The sequence below is a fragment of the Paramisgurnus dabryanus genome, chromosome 10, assembly GCF_030506205.2.
Source record: "Paramisgurnus dabryanus chromosome 10, PD_genome_1.1, whole genome shotgun sequence".
NCBI classification, from domain to species: Eukaryota; Metazoa; Chordata; class Actinopteri; order Cypriniformes; family Cobitidae; genus Paramisgurnus; species Paramisgurnus dabryanus.
In genome coordinates, this window is record NC_133346.1 from 19,318,134 (window position 1) to 19,336,351 (window position 18,218).

Consider the following 18,218-nt stretch of genomic DNA (forward strand, 5'->3'; position numbering starts at 1 on the left):
CACTGAACAATATTTTTAAGATGTTTTTAAGCATACAATTTCATTATTATTATTATTATTAATATTTAATTATTTATCATATGTGCAGATGTCAGTGACAGTTTGCACAATGAAATGATTGATGTGATGCAAAGTACAGTTTATTATTTACGAATTACATTTTGTTAATTCGATTGTTCATTGTTAGTTCACCTTGCATAATATATTAACAAATCATTGCATTATTTTGTTGTATCATCAACAGTATAATATCAGCAGCAGTATAGATTTAGTTTATAATAAATGTATCCATGGCCACAGCATAGCGCTCTAGTCGCTCTCGCGGTACTGTGATGTCATACGCTAAACGATCTGCGCAGCGCCGCATGCTACTAAGGGCTCTGCGCCGCATGAAGTCGAACACACCCAATTACCTCGCGATACTTGCATCACGTGACGGTGAATTCCGGCTCGTGGTTGCCATGGAGATTACGGGAGGATTTGATGCGGAGAGTCCGTGCATACTCTGCGGGAAATAAACGGGGCACTACAGTAACAAAAATCCGTGAGTAACAGGCAACATACTAGTATTTTACAACACCGTGCATTTTATAGCGCTAAAACTGAATGAATGCTTTTCAACGATGTATAAAATAATCATTTGCGCAGTTATAGCACTATGTTATGTCATCATCAGCCCCGTGCTATAAACATAGCGGTGCTTCTTCATTAGTGCTTATAGAGAAATTTTCTAATTTAGGCTTAAATATACTGTAGCACACTTTTTAGTCTTGGTTTAGTCAATGGGTTACAAAGAACCTTATTAAAGAGACATCTAAACCATTTAAGCATTAAATAGTAATAATTATATATGATGCCTTTAAAAAATAAAATCCTGTCTTGGTACTAGGATATAGTATACACAGAGTATACTGTATACATATTGCTATAACATAGGATAAAGTAGGTGGTTGTAAATGTACAGAGTAAACACAATATGTGATTGTGCTGACACTGTGTGTCTTTTAAAGGCGAGAGTTTCCCGGACAACCTGCTGACAAGACAATGCATTTCAACCCTCCTGTTAGCAAAGACAGGATCATATCGAAATTTCCCAAGGTAAACATCATCAAAGTCTAAAATCACATTACTTTGTTTGATATTAGCTTTCATTTTAAATTTGTTACAGTATTTTAGTTACAGTATGTTCTGAAGTGAACATTTTGGAAACCAACACAGGAAATTAAATTGAAAACCTGTGACATCCAGGAGCTTCACCACCAGATGAGAGTTACAGGATCACAGGACTTCAGCTGATTCTGATGAAATAAAATGATTATAAAAAGATGATTCTGTGAATTTATAGATGTCCCGGATTGGATGTTGTTTATTACATAGTGATCTGATCAGCAGTTATAAGTTGTCTCCTTTTAAAGGTGACATAGAATGATTGAACGGGGTATTTATCCTTGTTCTGTGATGTGACATGTAGACAAAAATGTTTTTGTTTGGGTCTGTAATGGCTTAGAAGCTTCCTAAAAACCTCTCTCAGATAGCTCTATTAAGGTGGGGTATTTTAAACAAGTGGTTTTGCACCTATTTGGCTCCCCCTACTGGCTTAACTTGCAATCTCATTACTGATTGGCTGACTTTGCTGCCACTCAAAAAATGTAGCCAATTATTTTAAAGTGGAGGGGCAGTTAGATGCCTGTGATGTCATAAGCATCAGTTTTTCAGATTGGGCCGTTTTCTGGCTGACATTTCTAAAAGAGGAATTTCTATGAGACTGAGATGTTTAGCATGTTTAGCACTTTTTGTATGTTTGTGAATGTGGGTAGACTACCATTATTCGACAAAGACAAGGTAAAAATGGTTTTTCATTCTCTGTCCCCTTTAATTTTGTAGTGTTATAATCCTCAAGCTTGCCTACAGATGAAAAATGACTGGAATACAAAAGCTAAAATGGCTTGCCAAGACAGGGCTGCTCGCCTACAAGGGTTAGTAAGTTAGTTACTCTATATCTCTCATATACGTTATGATAACGCTGATTGTTAGAATAGATTACAGTATTTTTAAGTTTGTTTCATTTGGCATTTTGCAGATACGACAGGCTTAAGATGTCGAAAGCAGTGGTGGTTGGAGATCTCAATGTTGGAAAAACATGTTTAATTAACAGGTAAATGTATTGAATTTCTTTAAATGTGTGAAAATAAATATAATAATAGTTTGCAGTGCTGTATGTGACAAAAATGTGTTGGCAACAATGCTTAACCGCTGTTTTGTGATGTAATGCTGTATTTCTCATGGACATTTACAGTAGGTCTATTAAGATCTGCTTGTATGTCACAGGTTCTGTAAGGATGTGTTTGAGAGAGATTACAAGGCCACTATTGGTGTTGACTTTGAGATTGAACGATTTGAGATGGCTGGGCTTCCATACTCTCTTCAAATGTGAGTAGTTACATGTTTTAAAGGTCACCTAATATGAAAAATTCACTTTGTACATGTTATTTTAGCATAATTGTGTGTCACCTGTTTGTGTACAAACATATCTGAATGATAAAAATCTGCCCACACGATTTTTTGAGCAAACTGACATCACTTTGCACAGGCCCCGCCCACAAACGTCCAAAGACCACAGTTAGGTCATCATTTTAAAATCTTCTTACACAATTCATTACCGCACATTCATTATGAACAATGTATTGAATAAATGAATGAATAATGATTGTTTTTTAAACAGTGTATGTTTTCGGTCTAGATAACAGTAAATGGGGAGGGAAGCAGCAGCTTATTTGCATTTAAAGAGACACACGGGTCAAAGACCTGACGTTAATTATTTTGTGTCCGTATGGTTCAATTAAATGTAAAAAGGGTCAAAATTTTAAAATAAATTTGCAGATTACAAACATTCTCTTTTTTGAGGACCAAGTCTAAAATTTCTGGTTTTATTTTATTTTGAAACAACATTTGGGGAATAATTGCAAAAATGTCAATGTGGTGTAACCGGTCTATGTCATTTGGTGTAACTAGTATTTTTTTTAATTAAAATCTAAATATATTTATAAAAAATATGGAATATAATATAATTATAATAATATAATAATATTATCTAGTTTAGTGTAATATGATTTTTTTTACATACATATTTACAAAAATGATTTAGAAAACAGAGCTGTTTTCAGCATGTGTAAGGACAAATATTACAAAAACACATAAAAATTGCCATTTAGAAGTAACTAATAAAATTATATTTTAAAACTATTTCTTTATGATGATAACATTTACATGCCATTAAGGTGGATAAAATATTTAATATTTCTCATTCTTTGGCGCAATTGGCGGTCACACCATTTGACATTTTTAGGTGCATTAAGGGTTAACATTCATAAAAATGACACAAATGTATTTTTTATTGCATAAAATTAACATAAATACACTATGTGCATTGAAATATACCTGATGCATGCTTTTAAAACACGTTTTTTAAAAAGATTTTCAAATTTTGAACTTGCCACTTTCAGCTTTGTCACAAAAACAGGCCTTTTCAAAATGGTATAATAAATAATCTATATATAATTTGTACCTGAAACTTCACAGGCACGTTCTGGGGACACCTGGGGACCAATATTGCATCTTGAAAAATTACCATATTAGGGGACCTTTAAAGTAACACATTAGCTTTTTTCTATAAATGTTAGTTATGTGAGTTATTCATATTTAATTTACAGGCTTATTTGATTTCGCACATTTCATTATTTGTAGATGGGACACTGCTGGTCAGGAAAAATTCAAATGCATTGCATCAGCATATTACAGAGGTGCTCAGGGTAAGTTGCTTACCGAATTTGCAGGTTGACCCTCTTTTAAACACCATTGTAATCTTTTCAGTTTTTCCTTTAGTTATTGTAACTGTCTTCGACATGGCTGATATCAAGACATTGGAACACACACAGTAAGTTCTGTTTCAAGTGAAAATCCGTGATAGTGTTTTGAATTCGTCTCAAAGCCTGTTTTTAGAAAAATAATGATTTATTGATTTTTGATGTTTTTTAGACAGTGGTTATGTGAGGCTCTAAAGGAAAATGAACCAAACTCTTGTTTCGTTTTCTTGGTTGGCACAAAAAGAGACCTCCTGGTGAGTATAATTCTCTCCGAAACACACATGTACAGGTGCTGTACACACAGAAGTGTATAAAAGCTATTAAAGGCTCCCTGCTGTCTTTATATAAAGTCTTCAGAGGAGTGCCAGAGAACAGAGAGAGATGCTATAAAGATTGCAGGAGAGATGAACGCTGAGTTTTGGACGGTGTCTTCGAAAACAGGTACAATCATTTTGCCAGGCTAAATATACCTCCAGGGACACAAAAATAACACATTTTTAAGAAAGTTTTCACAAACGATTCAGCACATGTTTCTTTGTCAGGAGACTCAAAAAGAGCAATTTTGTGCCTAAGTGTTTACACTTTTCGAGAAAATCAACCTATGCATTTTGCAGAACTTTTAATCCAAAGCACCTTATATGATATATTTATCCATGTGTTTTAAGAAGCATTGGCTCACTGTTGGGTTTGTTATAGGAGAGAACGTGTCAGAGTTTTTCTTTCGTGTAGCAGCTCTGGCCTTTGAAGATGCCATTCTGAAGGACCTTGAGACAGGAAACAGCACCGCTCAGATTGGAGATGGAAGTATTCTGAGTAAGCCATTACATATAATCACTATTGGTCAAATACAGTGTAAATGTATTGTAAGGTGTAATAAATGCCCTCTAAATATGCATATGGCTTTCTTATAACAGACGATAAAGCGATGGAGGATTCTGCAGCTAAGCCAATGAAGAAGTCTTGTTGTTGATTCATAGTACTAGATAACATAGTGGATAAAGGGATATGTTTATCTGACACAACCAACTGTTGGGCTGGTGCATCACTGCAGTACTGAACAGCGCTTACCCTCTATGAGAAGATTACAATTACATTTAAGGATTTTTGACATAGGACTCCAAATGAATTATGATTTATATGTAATATTGAAGTCAGTATTTTGTACTGCTGCATAAATCACTGCCATTTGATAATTATATTTTGTGTTATGTTGCAAAGTTTTGTATTTAGTTTAGCATGCATAATTCAGCCCATTTAATGAAATTGTTAATCAGTATTTCTCTTTACCCCGGATAAAGAAATGTATGTACAGTGAGTGATAAAATTAAAAGAGGCAATATATCTGAAAAGAGACATCATCAAGTGTAACAGATTGCTGTTTATTATTCTAGGCCTTTTCTACAAATAAAGTACCATATTTTGTATCTTCAAATATGTTAAATGGTCTATTTTAAAGTATTATATTTGTTTTAATAAATTGCAATTCCTATTCCAATACATTTCGTTTGGGTGTTACGTGACCTCCAATACACTAGGTGGTGCTGTGCATCCTGTTCTATGAATAAACCCGAAGAAGCCTCTCTAGGCTCTACTAGTTACTAGTTTGTTCAAATACCAGTATATTTATTGAATTATTTCGTTTAATAAACGTTTAATTACGCGTTGACGGGCTACATATGATTGTTAATAATTTACAGCTTAAAAACCGGAAAAGTTATTTGCAGCGCGACCATCGCGAGATTTTAGTAAAGGGTCTCGCAACCATGTAAACAAACGGCAGAATGACATACTGTCACGAGTTTGTATCATTTTTACAATATAAATACTACTTTAGGGAAGTGCATATCTGTTTATTCGTATCATGTCGACCGGAATAATACAGTACAGCAATGAAACTCTGTAGAATGCCTCAATATTAAACCATATGTTAATGGGTGTGTGAGTTTTATATCTGCTAACGTTACATATCACAATGACTGTAACTATGAAGGCCATCAAGTCCTACAAGCTCGTGGTGCACAAGAAGGGCTTTGGAGGGAGCGGTAAGTCTTTTGTTATTATAAGTTCAATTACTTTGATAACTGCTGAATAAACAAGAGAAAGCATTGCATACATTAGAATGGGTTTAATGAAAACTATAATGGCCTCTTTGGGTCTCTACTGATAATATTTTGGTTTTTATTGGTGGGATGTTATGTGGCAAATGGGAACCAATAAAATAAATATATAAAACCTAAATATATAAAATAATAAACAATTATTGGTAAACAATTGGTTGTTCATAATGTTTTTTTTTATAAATGTAGATTATTCAAATTTGTATTGTTTTCAACAGTGGAGCTAAAGAAAAAATATTTTATTACCACAGCATTAGTTTTAGTTGACTAGTGCATACAATATTATCTCAACACACATTGTTATGTATATCTCTCTGCATGCATTTGCTGACACTTTCTGTTTTTCTGCAGATGATGAATTGATGATGAATCCTAAGGTATTTCCTCAAGTTAAACTTGGGGATATAGTTGAGATTGCACACCCAAATGATGAATACAGGTAAGAGGAGCTTTCACCGTTAGAAATAACATCGTTTGCATTTTAGCTGAGGTGAGAAAATCTGACTTTTGGTACAATGGAACACACGGGCAGTGCCAGTGTTACAAATTTGCTTAAATTTAATTGGTGACATAAAAATAAAATTGTATTAAATATGAAATAATTGTATGTCAAAACCTCTATTTACAATGTGTGATCCTGTCTGTAAAAATCCAGGCTAAAATCTCATAATCTAATTATAAGAATAAGATCATCAAAGTTTGATTTTACTCAGTCAATATTAAAGATATCAAGGTTATATTTTCACAGAATGTTTTTTACATTATGTAGGTAGGATGATTTTATGTAAACAACAGTACCCACTAATATTATTATTTTATTATCTTTATTTATAACTCTTTTTGTTTTAGTCCTCTGCTGCTGCAGGTCAAAAGTTTAAAAGAAGATCTTCAAAAAGGTAAGTTGTCAATTAAAGGCACAATATGCAGTTTTTGCCACTACAGGTCACCATACAAAAACAAAATTGCACCTTAATGATGCTGTTAAAGGATTATTCCACTTTCATAAAAATCTGATAATTTACTCACCCCCATGTTATCCAAGATCTTTATGTCTTTCTTTGTTCAGTCAAGGAGAAATTAAGTTTTTTGGGACAAACATTCCAGGATTTTGCTAGTTGTTGTTTTTTTTAAAGCAAAAATTGCATGTCGTTTCTTTAATGCTTTATTCACTTAACTACACTAGTCAACATTCGAAGTGGATCAAAACCATTCAAAAAGTTTACATAAAATCAATCCCTAATACCCATTCTTGTCTTAGGACAACTTTGATAAACTTTTTTGATCCACTTCAAATGTTGACTAGTATAGTAATAAAATAATCAGCCTTATTCCAGCTTTATCTTGACTCTTTTATAATTTCCCACTAACAGAAACCATCAGTGTTGATCAGACAGTAGCTCAAGCCTTCAAGTTCAGAGCTTACCAGGATGTTATCATCAACATTGTGGATCCAAAGGTATTTAAGAAGCAATGTGAATATACAAAATATTCATAATATAGGACGGCCTCATAATTTATGCTTTAAATATAACAGGATGTGACTTTGGATCTCGTTGAGCTCACCTTCAAAGATCAGTATATAGGCAGAGGAGACATGTGGAGACTGAAGAAGGGTTTAGTGAGTAACTCATCTTAGTAAAACTGCATACTTGATGTCTCATAATAATGCCAGCTTAGCGTCTCCGTGACTGTCTTTATGCTTCCATCAGGTGAGCACATGTGCTTATGTGACCCAGAAAGTAGAGTTTGCGGGCATCAGGTACAACCTCATCAATTAAATGCACATAACGTATGTAAAACTGAATAATAATCTTCATTCAAATGTGTTTTCAGGGCCCAAGCCAGTGAATTGTGGGTTAAAGGAGAGAAAGTTACTTGTGGCTACATTAGTGAAGATACAAGGGTGATAACATCTTAAAAATGGCTTTATATTCGGTTGTTTATCTCATTTTGCGTATCTTGACGGTTTCTTTCTTCCAGGTTGTATTTCGGTCCACGTCAGCGATGGTTTACATTTTCATTCAGATGAGCTGTGAGATGTGGGACTTTGATATCTATGGTAAAAATATTTTCCACTTATTGGATAATCATAACCACTGTTTTATTACCGCTGTACCTTTAGCTTAAACGTTAGAGTTTCACTGGTAATTGAAAGCCTTGGAATTAGCATATATGGTAATTTATGGAAATTAATGGAATTTTAAAATAGTGATTTCAAAGCTTTAAATTGTAAAAAATTTATTTTTAAATAAAAAATTTTTTATTAATTCATTCACTAAAATTAATTCCACATATATAATAAAACATTTTTATACATATATAATAATATAATAAATATATATATATATATATATATATATATATATATATATATATATATATATATATATATATATATATATATATATATATATATATAATAAAACATTTTGTACTATGCTCAGGTGGAATTCATATTAGTGAATGAATGAATAAAAATAATCTAAATTCGTTGACCAAAAGGTTTTTGCATTGTATATATGAAGACTATATGGTGTGCCCTCTTCATTCACAGGTGACCTTTACTTTGAGAAAGCCGTCAATGGTTTCCTGTCGGATCTGTTTGCCAAATGGAAAGTAAGTGCTAACTTTATGACCAGTAATAATTGGATAAGTAATGACACTTATACATCAATAATATGAGAGTGAAGGGGCATGTGTTGACACTTACATCATCAGTTTTTATTTGCTAACACTAAGCCACTAATTTCAGGAGAAAAACTGCAGCCACGAGGTCACAGTGGTGCTGTTCTCTCGTACCTTCTACTCCGCAAAATCACTGGGTAGGTATGATGTTTAATATGACCATCTCATGTTTGTTTTCCTTAATTTAAGCCCCTCATACCTAAGAAATGCACTTTTAAATATGTTTCTATCAGTCGCCAGTGTGTTTGCAGAAACATCCTGTTATTACACAAATCCATCTATTCTTCTTAAAACTGCAACAGTCTCACAAAACAGGCTGTTGGGGATCCCCTATCAATGTGATGTCACATCAATCACACCCATAACCACTCACAGACTCCACTTTATGAGCGTTTAATCTTCTGCCAGATACACATGTTTTGATGTAGTCCAAAGCACATGTGAAACGCTCTACCCCTTATTTTGCATACAGGGAGGGGATTTGCATTTAAAGAAAATAACTTTTTTTCTGTAACTTTTTGCCTTCTTTCTGTTCTATGCATTAAAATCATATTAATTTTATGTGTTTTATTTGTCATGTAGAAGAGTTCCCTGAAATCCAAAGAGCATCAGTTAGGCAAGATCACGAAGGACGTTACTATGAAGACTTCTACAGGTCAGGCTTCTCGCTGTATATTGTTCGAAGCAGCTGTCTCCTTTTGACTTATCCTGTCTCATATTTGTGACCCTAGACCACAAAACAAGTTATTACGGCGCATTAACATGGGGCGTAAGCGTTGACGCTTCCCATTCACTTTTAATGGGTGACGTCAAGCGTTGGCGAACTGAATTGTGGATCCGTCGGCGCCGCGTCAGTGCCATTGCTCGCAGCAGAAGTTGAACATTTCTCAACTTTTCAAGTGGCAACGCGTGCATCAGCCAGTCATATCGCCGTATCATATCCGTTAAGCGTTAACGCTGACGCACCGTGTGAATGCACCGTCAGGGTCAAGTTTTTCTAAATCATCTGAAAGCTGAATAAGCTTTACACATTGGTGTATGGTTTGTAAGGATAGGGCAATATTTGATGGAGATACGATGAAGTATTTTGGCGCTTTTCCATTGCATAGTACCCCACAGTTTAGTTTAGTTTGGGTCGGGTCAGCTCACCTCACTTTGGCGTGGTTAGCTTTTCCATTGAGTTTAGTATCGCTTCGTAGTGGGAGGCGGGTCATTATATTTGCGCTGCCTACTGCTGTGACATCATACAAGTAAGAGCGTTGTTATACATTCCCATACATTTATTTATTTCTCAGTCAGCCACAAAATTAAAATTGGCCACCACAAATAGATGTTTGCATATCGCGTTTATAACTACCTCTGTCTCACATGACAGTTTCTGTACAGTTCCCGTGGCGTCAGTCGACGGCGCTCTGCTGAGCCTCATTGAAGTTGCATTTAAGCATATAATGCTGACGTGCTCGTCGCGAATGTTCTGCCATAAACTGCAAGTCTGGAAAAAACTGTTATGGTGTCCCTGATTCTCAACCTGTGGATGTTTTTCATCACTAAAAGGGAGTTTGGGAACTTATAGCAGAGCACAGATGACAACACGTTTGCTCGAGACAGCGCAAGCAAGCACTAATGAAAATCTGGAGTCTGAGAGTGCAAGAAAATCAAAATATTGAGAAAATCGCCTTTAAAGTGGTCAAAATGAAGTCCTTAGCAACACATATTACTAATGATGATTTTTTAAAATATTATTTATGGTAGGAAATGTATAAAATATCTTCATGAAACATGATCTTTACTTAAAATCCTAATGATTTTTGTCATTTAAAAAAAATCTAATGTTGACTCATACAATGTATTGTTGCCTATTGCTACAAATATACCCGTGTTACTTAATACTGGTTTTGTGGTCACATTTTTCTTTTGTTGTGATTAAGAGTTGTGGCTCAGAATGAAAGGCGCGATGAATGGACATCACTGTTAGTCACCATTAAGAAACTCTTCATCCAGTATCCTGTGCTGGTGCGTCTTAAAGGAGCAGGTATGTATGCCAATAACATCTACAATAACAACTATTTTATGCTGTTATGATATACAGTCAATAATTTAGTGCTGTTGTGGTGTTCTTTCAATAGTAACCTAGAAAACTACTAAGTGAATGTAAATGGATAGTAAATAAGGAGCTCAGATGCAAACGTCTCTAAATGCCACCTCAGTCCAAAATGAGAAAATGACTTATTTTTGAGTTAATGATTTAACTTTCCCTTCAAATCCACTTAATCCCAGCCTCATGCCATTCAGAAATACCACTTTGTTGGTAGAATCCATTAAGAGTCTAATAAAAATGCTCATCTACATGTAAACATGTCAGATGCACTTACAGGGTTTCGCATCTAAGCCATTCAAATGGATATTATGGTGCTTTTCCATTGCATAGTACCCCACGGTTTAGTTTAGTTTGGGTCGGGTCAGCTCTCCTCACTTTGGCGTGGTTAGCTTTTCCATCGAGTTTAGTATCACTTCGTAGTGGGAAGCGTGTCGTTATATTTGCGCTGCCTGCTGCTGTGACGTCATACAAGTGAGAGCGTCCTTGTACATTCCCTTACATTTATTTATTTATCAGTCTGCCACAAAATTAAAATTGGCCACTACAAATAGATGTTTGCACATCACATTTATCACTAACGTAACCTCTATATCTCACGACAGTTTCTGTTTAAACACCCATGGCGTCAGCAGTTGACGCACTCCGCTGAGTCTCATTGAAGTTGCATTTAAGCATATAATGCTGACGTGCTCTTTGCTAATGTTCTGCCACAAACTGCAAGTCTGGAAAAAAACTGGTTTGGTGTTCCTGATTCTCAACATGTGGATGTTTTTCATCGCTAAAAGGGAGTTTGGGAACTTATAGCAGAGCACAGATGACAACAGGTTTGCTCGAGAGAGAGCGCAAACTAGCACGAAGGTAAAGCTAATCTTTTACATCATAGCGATGACACTGGTAGTGACGATTCTCTCAGACCACTGTGTTTTCGCGTCACATTTGGTAACAGCTCAGGTCGCTTGGAACCCCAACCGAGGTGGTACGAAAAAAAGTATCGGGTACTACATACTGCACCCAGTGGAAAAGCTCCCAAAAGTAAGCTGACCCAAACTAAACCAAAGCAAACCGTGGGGTACTATTCAATGGAAAAGCGCCATTAGTAAATGGATTTTTTGCACACAAGCACAACATATACAATGTTTGAAAATGGTGTTTACGTTTTGGTTTATATCTCAACGTCACAGATGGATTTCCATGCGGGCAGAACTCCACCGCGGCTCAGGGAAATTATCTCGAAGCCATCAATTTGTCTTTTAACGGTTTGTATCTCTGCTACATAGCGTTTCTCAGTAAATCACTTGCGTTTCGTGCTCAGTGTCGGGTTTTGTCTCTCCCAGTGTTCGATAAGCACTACATCAACCGTAACTTCGATCGTACCGGTCAGATGTCTGTGGTCATCACTCCAGGAGTGGGTGTGTTCGAGGTGGACCGTTTGCTCATGATCCTCACCAAACAGCGCATGATCGACAACGGTCAGTAAACACACCATACACATCGCATGACTGGTGATCAGCAATCATGAGCTTGAAGTTAAGAGTATGGCTTGTTTCCAACAGGCATTGGTGTAGATCTGGTGTGTATGGGAGAACAGCCCCTTCATGCTGTACCACTCTTTAAGGTTAGTTAAAGGAATATTCAATTTTCTTAAAAGAAAAATCCAGATAATTTACTCACCACCATGTCATCCAAAATGTTGATGTCTTTCTTTGTTCAGTCGAGAAGAAATTATGTTTTTTGAGGAAAACATTGCAGGATTTTTCTCATTTTAATGGACTTTAATAGAGCCCAACATTTAATACTTAACTCAACACTTAACAGTTTTTTTTCAACGGAGTTTCAAAGGACTATAAACGATCCCAAACGAGGCATAAGGGTCTTATCTAGTGAAACGATTGTCAATTTTGACAAGAAAAATAAAAAATATGCTCTTTTAAACCTCAACTTTTCGTCTAGGTCGGTCCAGCACGACCTAACGTAAATGCGTAGTGACGTAGGGAGGTCACGTGTTACATATATAAAACGCACATTTGCGGACCATTTTAAACAATAAACTGACACAAAGACATTAATTAGTATCAGTTGACATACAACATCATAGGAACGGTCCTCTTTCAACACTTGTAAACACTGGGGCGGAGTTTCGCGTTCGTCCTCTGTGACCTCTTGATGTCATGACGTATTGCGTGGGGTCACGCTGGCGCATCACGACCGGATTTTGTATATTTTTTATTTTTCTTGTCAAAAATGACAATCGTTTCGCTGGATAAGACCCTTATGCCTCGTTTGGGATCGTTTATAGTCCTTTGAAACTCCGTTGAAAAAACTGTTAAGTGTTGAGTTAAGTATTAAATGTTGGGCTCTATTAAAGTCCATTGAAATGAGAAAAATCCTGCAATGTTTTCCTCAAAAAACATAATTTCTTCTCAACTGAACAAAGAAAGACATCAACATTTTGGATGACATGGTGGTGAGTAAATTATCTGGATTTTTCTTTTAAGAAAATGGACTATTATGTATATGGAGTACATCAGGTGTTTATGAATGCTGTGTGCAGTGTCATACTTTCTGCAAACTCAGATTTGGACATTTCTTATAGTTACACAATCGCTCGGTGCCTGGAGACTCCAGAATTGGGGACGACTATAACCTGCCACATTGGATCAATCACAGGTGTGATATATCGTGTAGTTTCTTTCTCGTGTAGTCTGTTTTTGCAATTCTGTCTGCACTAGTGTGTCAAAAAAAAAAATAATAATTAAGTCACTTGCACAGTCACCACTAGGTTTAAAATAAAAGATTTAATGCAGATGAACTAATGATGACGAATTCAAATGTTTAGCTTTTACACGTCAAAGAGCCAAAACTCTTGCAGCTGTTTCACACCCAGGATCAAGCTGGCTGGAAAAAAGGTTAGAAACATCACAACTCTACTGATAACATCCCACAAACACACTTACAATAATATATGACATTAATGTTCCTATGCAAACAACTTTTTAAATCAACTAATAAGCAGCCATCTTTCTCATCATTTAAGCTGCACGCTGAGAAAGCCAAAAGCAGCAAGGAACACGGTGAGTAAATTGCATTACTGATCATTTTATACTATACTGCCCTACAAAAGTTAAGGGCAGTAACTACACATTTGGTTAAAATTTAGTTAGAAAGCGATGCTTCCACCAAATATCAAAATTACCCCATGGTTTACACATATGTCCATCATATTTCAGACAAACACATTTCAAGTTATTTTAGTAAATGTCCTTGCTTTCCCAAGCTAAAAATTGGAGAAAACAGGGATCAGGGAACAACTTCTGACCTTAAACCCCAAAAAAGTGCATTCATCCTTCACAGTAGTAATCCACATGGCTCCAAAGGTTAATAAAGGTCTTCTGCAGGTAATTATGAAAAATATCCATGTTTCAAGCATTATAAAGTATAATAACTAGCTTCTGGTAATGGTGCCATCTTGGACTCACGCGATTAACGAGAGTTACTGCGCATCGTGCCCATGTCAACGAATGCTCATTACTAGGGGTGTGACGAGACACAAGATTGTGTTCACAAGAGCGAGACAAGATTTTTACATTTTTTTAAGAAATCCTCAATGATAAAATAAAAGAATGGGAAACTGAAATCACATTATTTTGAAATGTTTTAACTAATCTAGGACTGTCCCTAACAATTATTTTGCTAATTGATAATGAAGTAATTTGATATTTTTTGGTAATAAAAATAGACCCAGTGAGCAATAACCTTTAAAATTACATAATAATGACGATGCAATAATAACTGGTTCCCATAAAGTATCAAAACAGTAAACACATTACAGTAATATGTAGCCTTTGTAATTAAAACCAGCATTATGTATTACTGTGCGTTCACACCAGATGCGGAAGAGGGGAAGAAACGTGCTATTTGCACATAGTTGGACGCTTGAACATTTTGAGTTTACTCGCTTCATTCGCACGTGAAATTCTAGTCATTCGAGACATTTACACGTAAATTCGCGTCATGGGAGGGACTTATATAGTCAGAAGTTGTTCCCTTATCCATGTTTTCTACCATTAGAAGAGCTTTTATAGAGACATTTACTAAAATAACTCCAAATGTACTCTGAAAGATGATGAACTTGTGTATCTCAAATCCCTTCAGGGTTAGTAAATCATGTGTTAATTTGTATTTTTTGCTGAACGATCGGTTTAAGGCTTTAAAAGGGGCTTTGTACCAGCTGTTCTGTCTTGTGACACAGTCTCCTTGTTCAATTTTGTCTCATCTCAGAGAAACCTGTGAAAAAAAATTTCAGTAACATGTTTGACTGGCTCTGGCTGGTGTAAAACATGTTTCTCAGTTTTCATAGTTACTTCACTTTTCCTTTTTAGGGCAGTATAGTTAAAGAGTGGATTTTGTGTTTGCTGTAATCTGACTGGATTCATTTTTTTCTTAGCTCTTTGTGCACCCAGAGACACTGAGAACAGTCTTCCCATCCAGGTGGACTATGATGCATATGATGCTCAGGTCTTCAGGCTTCCTGGACCCTCAAGAGCACAGAGATCCACCAACTTCAGGTGGTTTTCTATAAAACGCAGGATATGCTTTAAAGAAGTAGAATGTCCATATGTTCCCATTTTTTTCCATTTAACATCAATGTCTATTATGCCACCAAAGAGGCCTCTAAAAATGTATGTGTCAGGTCGAGTCGGGAGAAGGAGTCAGCCTGCAGGAAAAGCTGGTGCTCGGCAGATGTCAGTGGGGGTGTAGTGGGCAGCTCTCCTCCCATCAGACCCTGGGGACCAGACGAACAGAGAAGCTTGGCATCAGACGACAGCCTGGGCCACATATCCAACATCCTGCTCATCCCACGCCCAGCTCAGGGCCAGTATGAGGTCAGCAGTTCCCTGGGCTACACCAGCTGCACAAGAGGTACAGAACCAATCACAGAAAGCGTACACTTTGTTGCTGTACGTGAACATCTAGTTGAGAGCTCCTTGTTTCAGAGTTGCTGGAAAAGATGGTGGACTCCCAGAGGGACTCTAGTGCTCCAGGTCGCTTCACCGTGGGCAGCGCTGAATCCACCCTGCACGTACGCCCGGGCGGTTACACGCCTCAGAGGGCTCTCATCAACCCATTTGCACCATCACGCATGCCCATGAAACTCACTTCTAACCGACGTCGCTGGATGCACACCTTTCCTGTGGGTGAGGGACACGTTTTGATTGATGTATCCCTTATCTTGACAGCCTGGTTACTTAGGTTTTATGCAATGCCATTGTGAAACGCCAAAATACTTTTTGATTTTGATTTTCACTTGGACACAAATTATGAATACATGATTTTTTTAGCCTTTAACCTTTTTATTTAAATAATACTGGGTTGTTTAAGGTCCCTCTGGAGAGGCCATTCAGATCCATCATCAGACCAGACAAAACATGGCAGAGCTGCAGGGCAGCGAGCAGAGAGATCCAGCACGAACATCAGCCGAGCTGTTGGAACTGGCCTATCACGAAGCAACAGGAAGGTCAGGCGCAGGTTTTGGAGTGTTATTAGTAGAGAAACGATACATGAACCCACTACAGATGCTTAAACACACATTTAAAAACACTATTGTATGCTTGTGTGTTTCAGCAAGCGGACCACATCCCGTCAAACAGATAATGGGCTGTACATTAATGGAGGTCCTGACATTGTCTCTGGTAGTCCAGCTAGTTGCAACAGCGCTGGTACAACACATTTTTACATTTGCATACTAGTGCTGAAAAGCTTAAAATCACATGCAGTACTTTTAAAAGTTTTTGTATAATTTTGACTTTTAATTCATCAAAAATGAATGAATTCTTAGTACTTAAATATAAATAAATAAATAGTAGTAAACACTTTTTTTAGGTGCATAGCCGTAGCCAGGGTTTGAAAGTCAGTAAGATCCAGGCTTTTGTGTTATGAATTAACAAATGCAATCAAATGTTTTGGTAACACTTTTCAATAAGGTTATGCATATGTTAGCTAATGCATGAAGTAATTGTAAACAAATACAACCTTATTGTAAAGCGTTTCAATAAGGGTGCCCTGTCTGTCTGTTTTGGGAGTGGACATGGCTATATTAGCCCCTATTATTAGTTCATAATTTGTTAATACTTTACTGTTGAGTAAGGGTGGGTTATTTATCAATTTTTCATGCAACAATGCTTATTATTGTAATCTTTTTATAAGCAATATTATATATAAACAAGAAATCTTTACAAGATACTAAACAAGAACCCAGATGCAAAAGCCGCTAAACGCCACCCACGTTAAGAATGAAATAATACTGGTTTGTCGGCAGAATCCACGGCAATGTCTTGAATGAACGACGGCGAATATTCATCAGGGTGCAAGAGTTTTTACACGATTATCGTATATATTAGGATATTGATCAAATTTATGATCTTAGACTTAGAGGGTTTTGCAGTGAAAGACAAATTTGTTAGGATCAATGTGTAGATTTTGCTGCATCTAGTGGTCAGATTGTGAATTGCAACCAACACCTCTCTTTCGAAAAGCATAGTGAAGTTACGGTATATTGTAAAAAAAAAATTCTTGTAGCACTAAATTTTTTTAAGTTTAATCATTTTGAAATTACAATTAATTACAACTTTCTTGACTAGTGAGGAGTTGCTATAAATTATAAAGATAAAGTTGAAATAACTTAAGCTAATTCAACTTAATTTTTATAATTTATAGCAATTCATCACTAGTCAAGTACATTGAAATGAATTCTAAATTCAAGTTGACTAAACTTAAAAATGTAAGTGCAACAAGGATTTTTTAAAGTGTAGCCACCACAGGACAAATATATAATTGTCTGAGACAACATAGTGACAGGGATGGGCATAATTAATCGACGATCGATAATTGATTGTTAAGAATTTCGTCGATCACGTTAATTTGTTATCAATTAATTGAATGCATTTTTTTATCTAACTCCTGTTTCACAAATACTCCGTATGCAGTGCGTTTGTGTATGTGTGCGGCGAATCCGTCAAGCACCCGTTGCAGTGCGCTGCTGACCGCTTATTCTGCATATAAAACTTTCATGTGATTGACACTTTCTGTGAACACTTTTCCGCATAAACAATAGAACAAAGCATCATTTTTTTTTTCACAAAACAATATATTTTAGATATTATTTGACAGACTAGTAAATGTGGATTAAGGATGTTTTAAATCTCTAGCCTGGTGGTCAGGATCTGAATGGATCAAATCAGCAGTTTTGCAATGCTTTATTTATCTCCACATATATCATAAATAAAAATTAGCAGAGTAACTTTGCAAGTCCTCACTTCAACATTATATATTTCCTACTATGTATGTATATGATTTCCAAATAATAAACGAGAGTATTCAACGACAAAAAGTGTCTCATATGGAAATAAATCCTCACAATATTATTATTTCTCAAAACTTGTATAAGCAAAAAAAATA

At 36.0% G+C, this 18,218-nt stretch overlaps 2 protein-coding genes across 5 annotated transcripts in view; both read left to right on the forward strand.

Annotated features, from left to right (window-relative positions):
• Positions 1 to 449: 449 nt before the first annotated feature.
• On the forward strand, positions 450 to 5,295 carry rab36 (RAB36, member RAS oncogene family). The gene is made up of 11 exons (XM_065290763.1): positions 450 to 544; positions 1,011 to 1,098; positions 1,885 to 1,976; positions 2,081 to 2,155; positions 2,329 to 2,430; positions 3,745 to 3,809; positions 3,883 to 3,934; positions 4,036 to 4,117; positions 4,214 to 4,304; positions 4,560 to 4,676; positions 4,778 to 5,295. Exons 2-11 carry the CDS (start codon positions 1,045 to 1,047, stop codon positions 4,831 to 4,833), a joined length of 786 nt encoding a protein of 261 aa, XP_065146835.1. The 5' UTR covers positions 450 to 544; positions 1,011 to 1,044; the 3' UTR covers positions 4,834 to 5,295.
• Positions 5,296 to 5,430: 135 nt separating this feature from the next.
• depdc5 (DEP domain containing 5, GATOR1 subcomplex subunit) overlaps positions 5,431 to 18,218 on the forward strand; it is a 30,465-nt gene continuing 17,677 nt past the window's right edge. For 2 of the 4 annotated variants that reach the window (XM_065290449.2, XM_065290448.2), the window contains exons 1-23: positions 5,431 to 5,905; positions 6,332 to 6,419; positions 6,830 to 6,876; positions 7,351 to 7,436; positions 7,515 to 7,598; positions 7,690 to 7,739; positions 7,814 to 7,883; positions 7,961 to 8,039; positions 8,535 to 8,596; positions 8,733 to 8,802; positions 9,248 to 9,320; positions 10,594 to 10,697; positions 11,945 to 12,019; positions 12,098 to 12,232; positions 12,317 to 12,378; positions 13,357 to 13,430; positions 13,600 to 13,669; positions 13,798 to 13,834; positions 15,208 to 15,328; positions 15,454 to 15,683; positions 15,758 to 15,958; positions 16,143 to 16,278; positions 16,386 to 16,480. In XM_065290449.2, coding sequence (XP_065146521.1) covers positions 5,836 to 5,905; positions 6,332 to 6,419; positions 6,830 to 6,876; positions 7,351 to 7,436; positions 7,515 to 7,598; positions 7,690 to 7,739; positions 7,814 to 7,883; positions 7,961 to 8,039; positions 8,535 to 8,596; positions 8,733 to 8,802; positions 9,248 to 9,320; positions 10,594 to 10,697; positions 11,945 to 12,019; positions 12,098 to 12,232; positions 12,317 to 12,378; positions 13,357 to 13,430; positions 13,600 to 13,669; positions 13,798 to 13,834; positions 15,208 to 15,328; positions 15,454 to 15,683; positions 15,758 to 15,958; positions 16,143 to 16,278; positions 16,386 to 16,480 — 2,119 coding nt within the window. In that variant the 5' untranslated portion in view covers positions 5,431 to 5,835. The remainder of the gene's footprint in view (positions 5,906 to 6,331; positions 6,420 to 6,829; positions 6,877 to 7,350; positions 7,437 to 7,514; positions 7,599 to 7,689; positions 7,740 to 7,813; positions 7,884 to 7,960; positions 8,040 to 8,534; positions 8,597 to 8,732; positions 8,803 to 9,247; positions 9,321 to 10,593; positions 10,698 to 11,944; positions 12,020 to 12,097; positions 12,233 to 12,316; positions 12,379 to 13,356; positions 13,431 to 13,599; positions 13,670 to 13,797; positions 13,835 to 15,207; positions 15,329 to 15,453; positions 15,684 to 15,757; positions 15,959 to 16,142; positions 16,279 to 16,385; positions 16,481 to 18,218) is intronic. The other 2 variants (XM_065290447.2, XM_065290450.2) reach the window with 1 other exon arrangement.

What these genes read in the sequence shown, in the direction of transcription:
- rab36 (XM_065290763.1), top strand. Translation starts at nt 1,045, where the DNA reads ATGCATTTCAACCCTCCTGTTAGCAAAGACAGGATCATATCGAAATTT. An exon ending in TCATATCGAAATTTCCCAAG is followed by an intron (nt 1,099 to 1,884) that starts GTAAACATCATC and finishes TTAATTTTGTAG; the next exon opens with TGTTATAATCCTCAAGCTTG. An exon ending in AAAACATGTTTAATTAACAG is followed by an intron (nt 2,156 to 2,328) that starts GTAAATGTATTG and finishes TGTATGTCACAG; the next exon opens with GTTCTGTAAGGATGTGTTTG.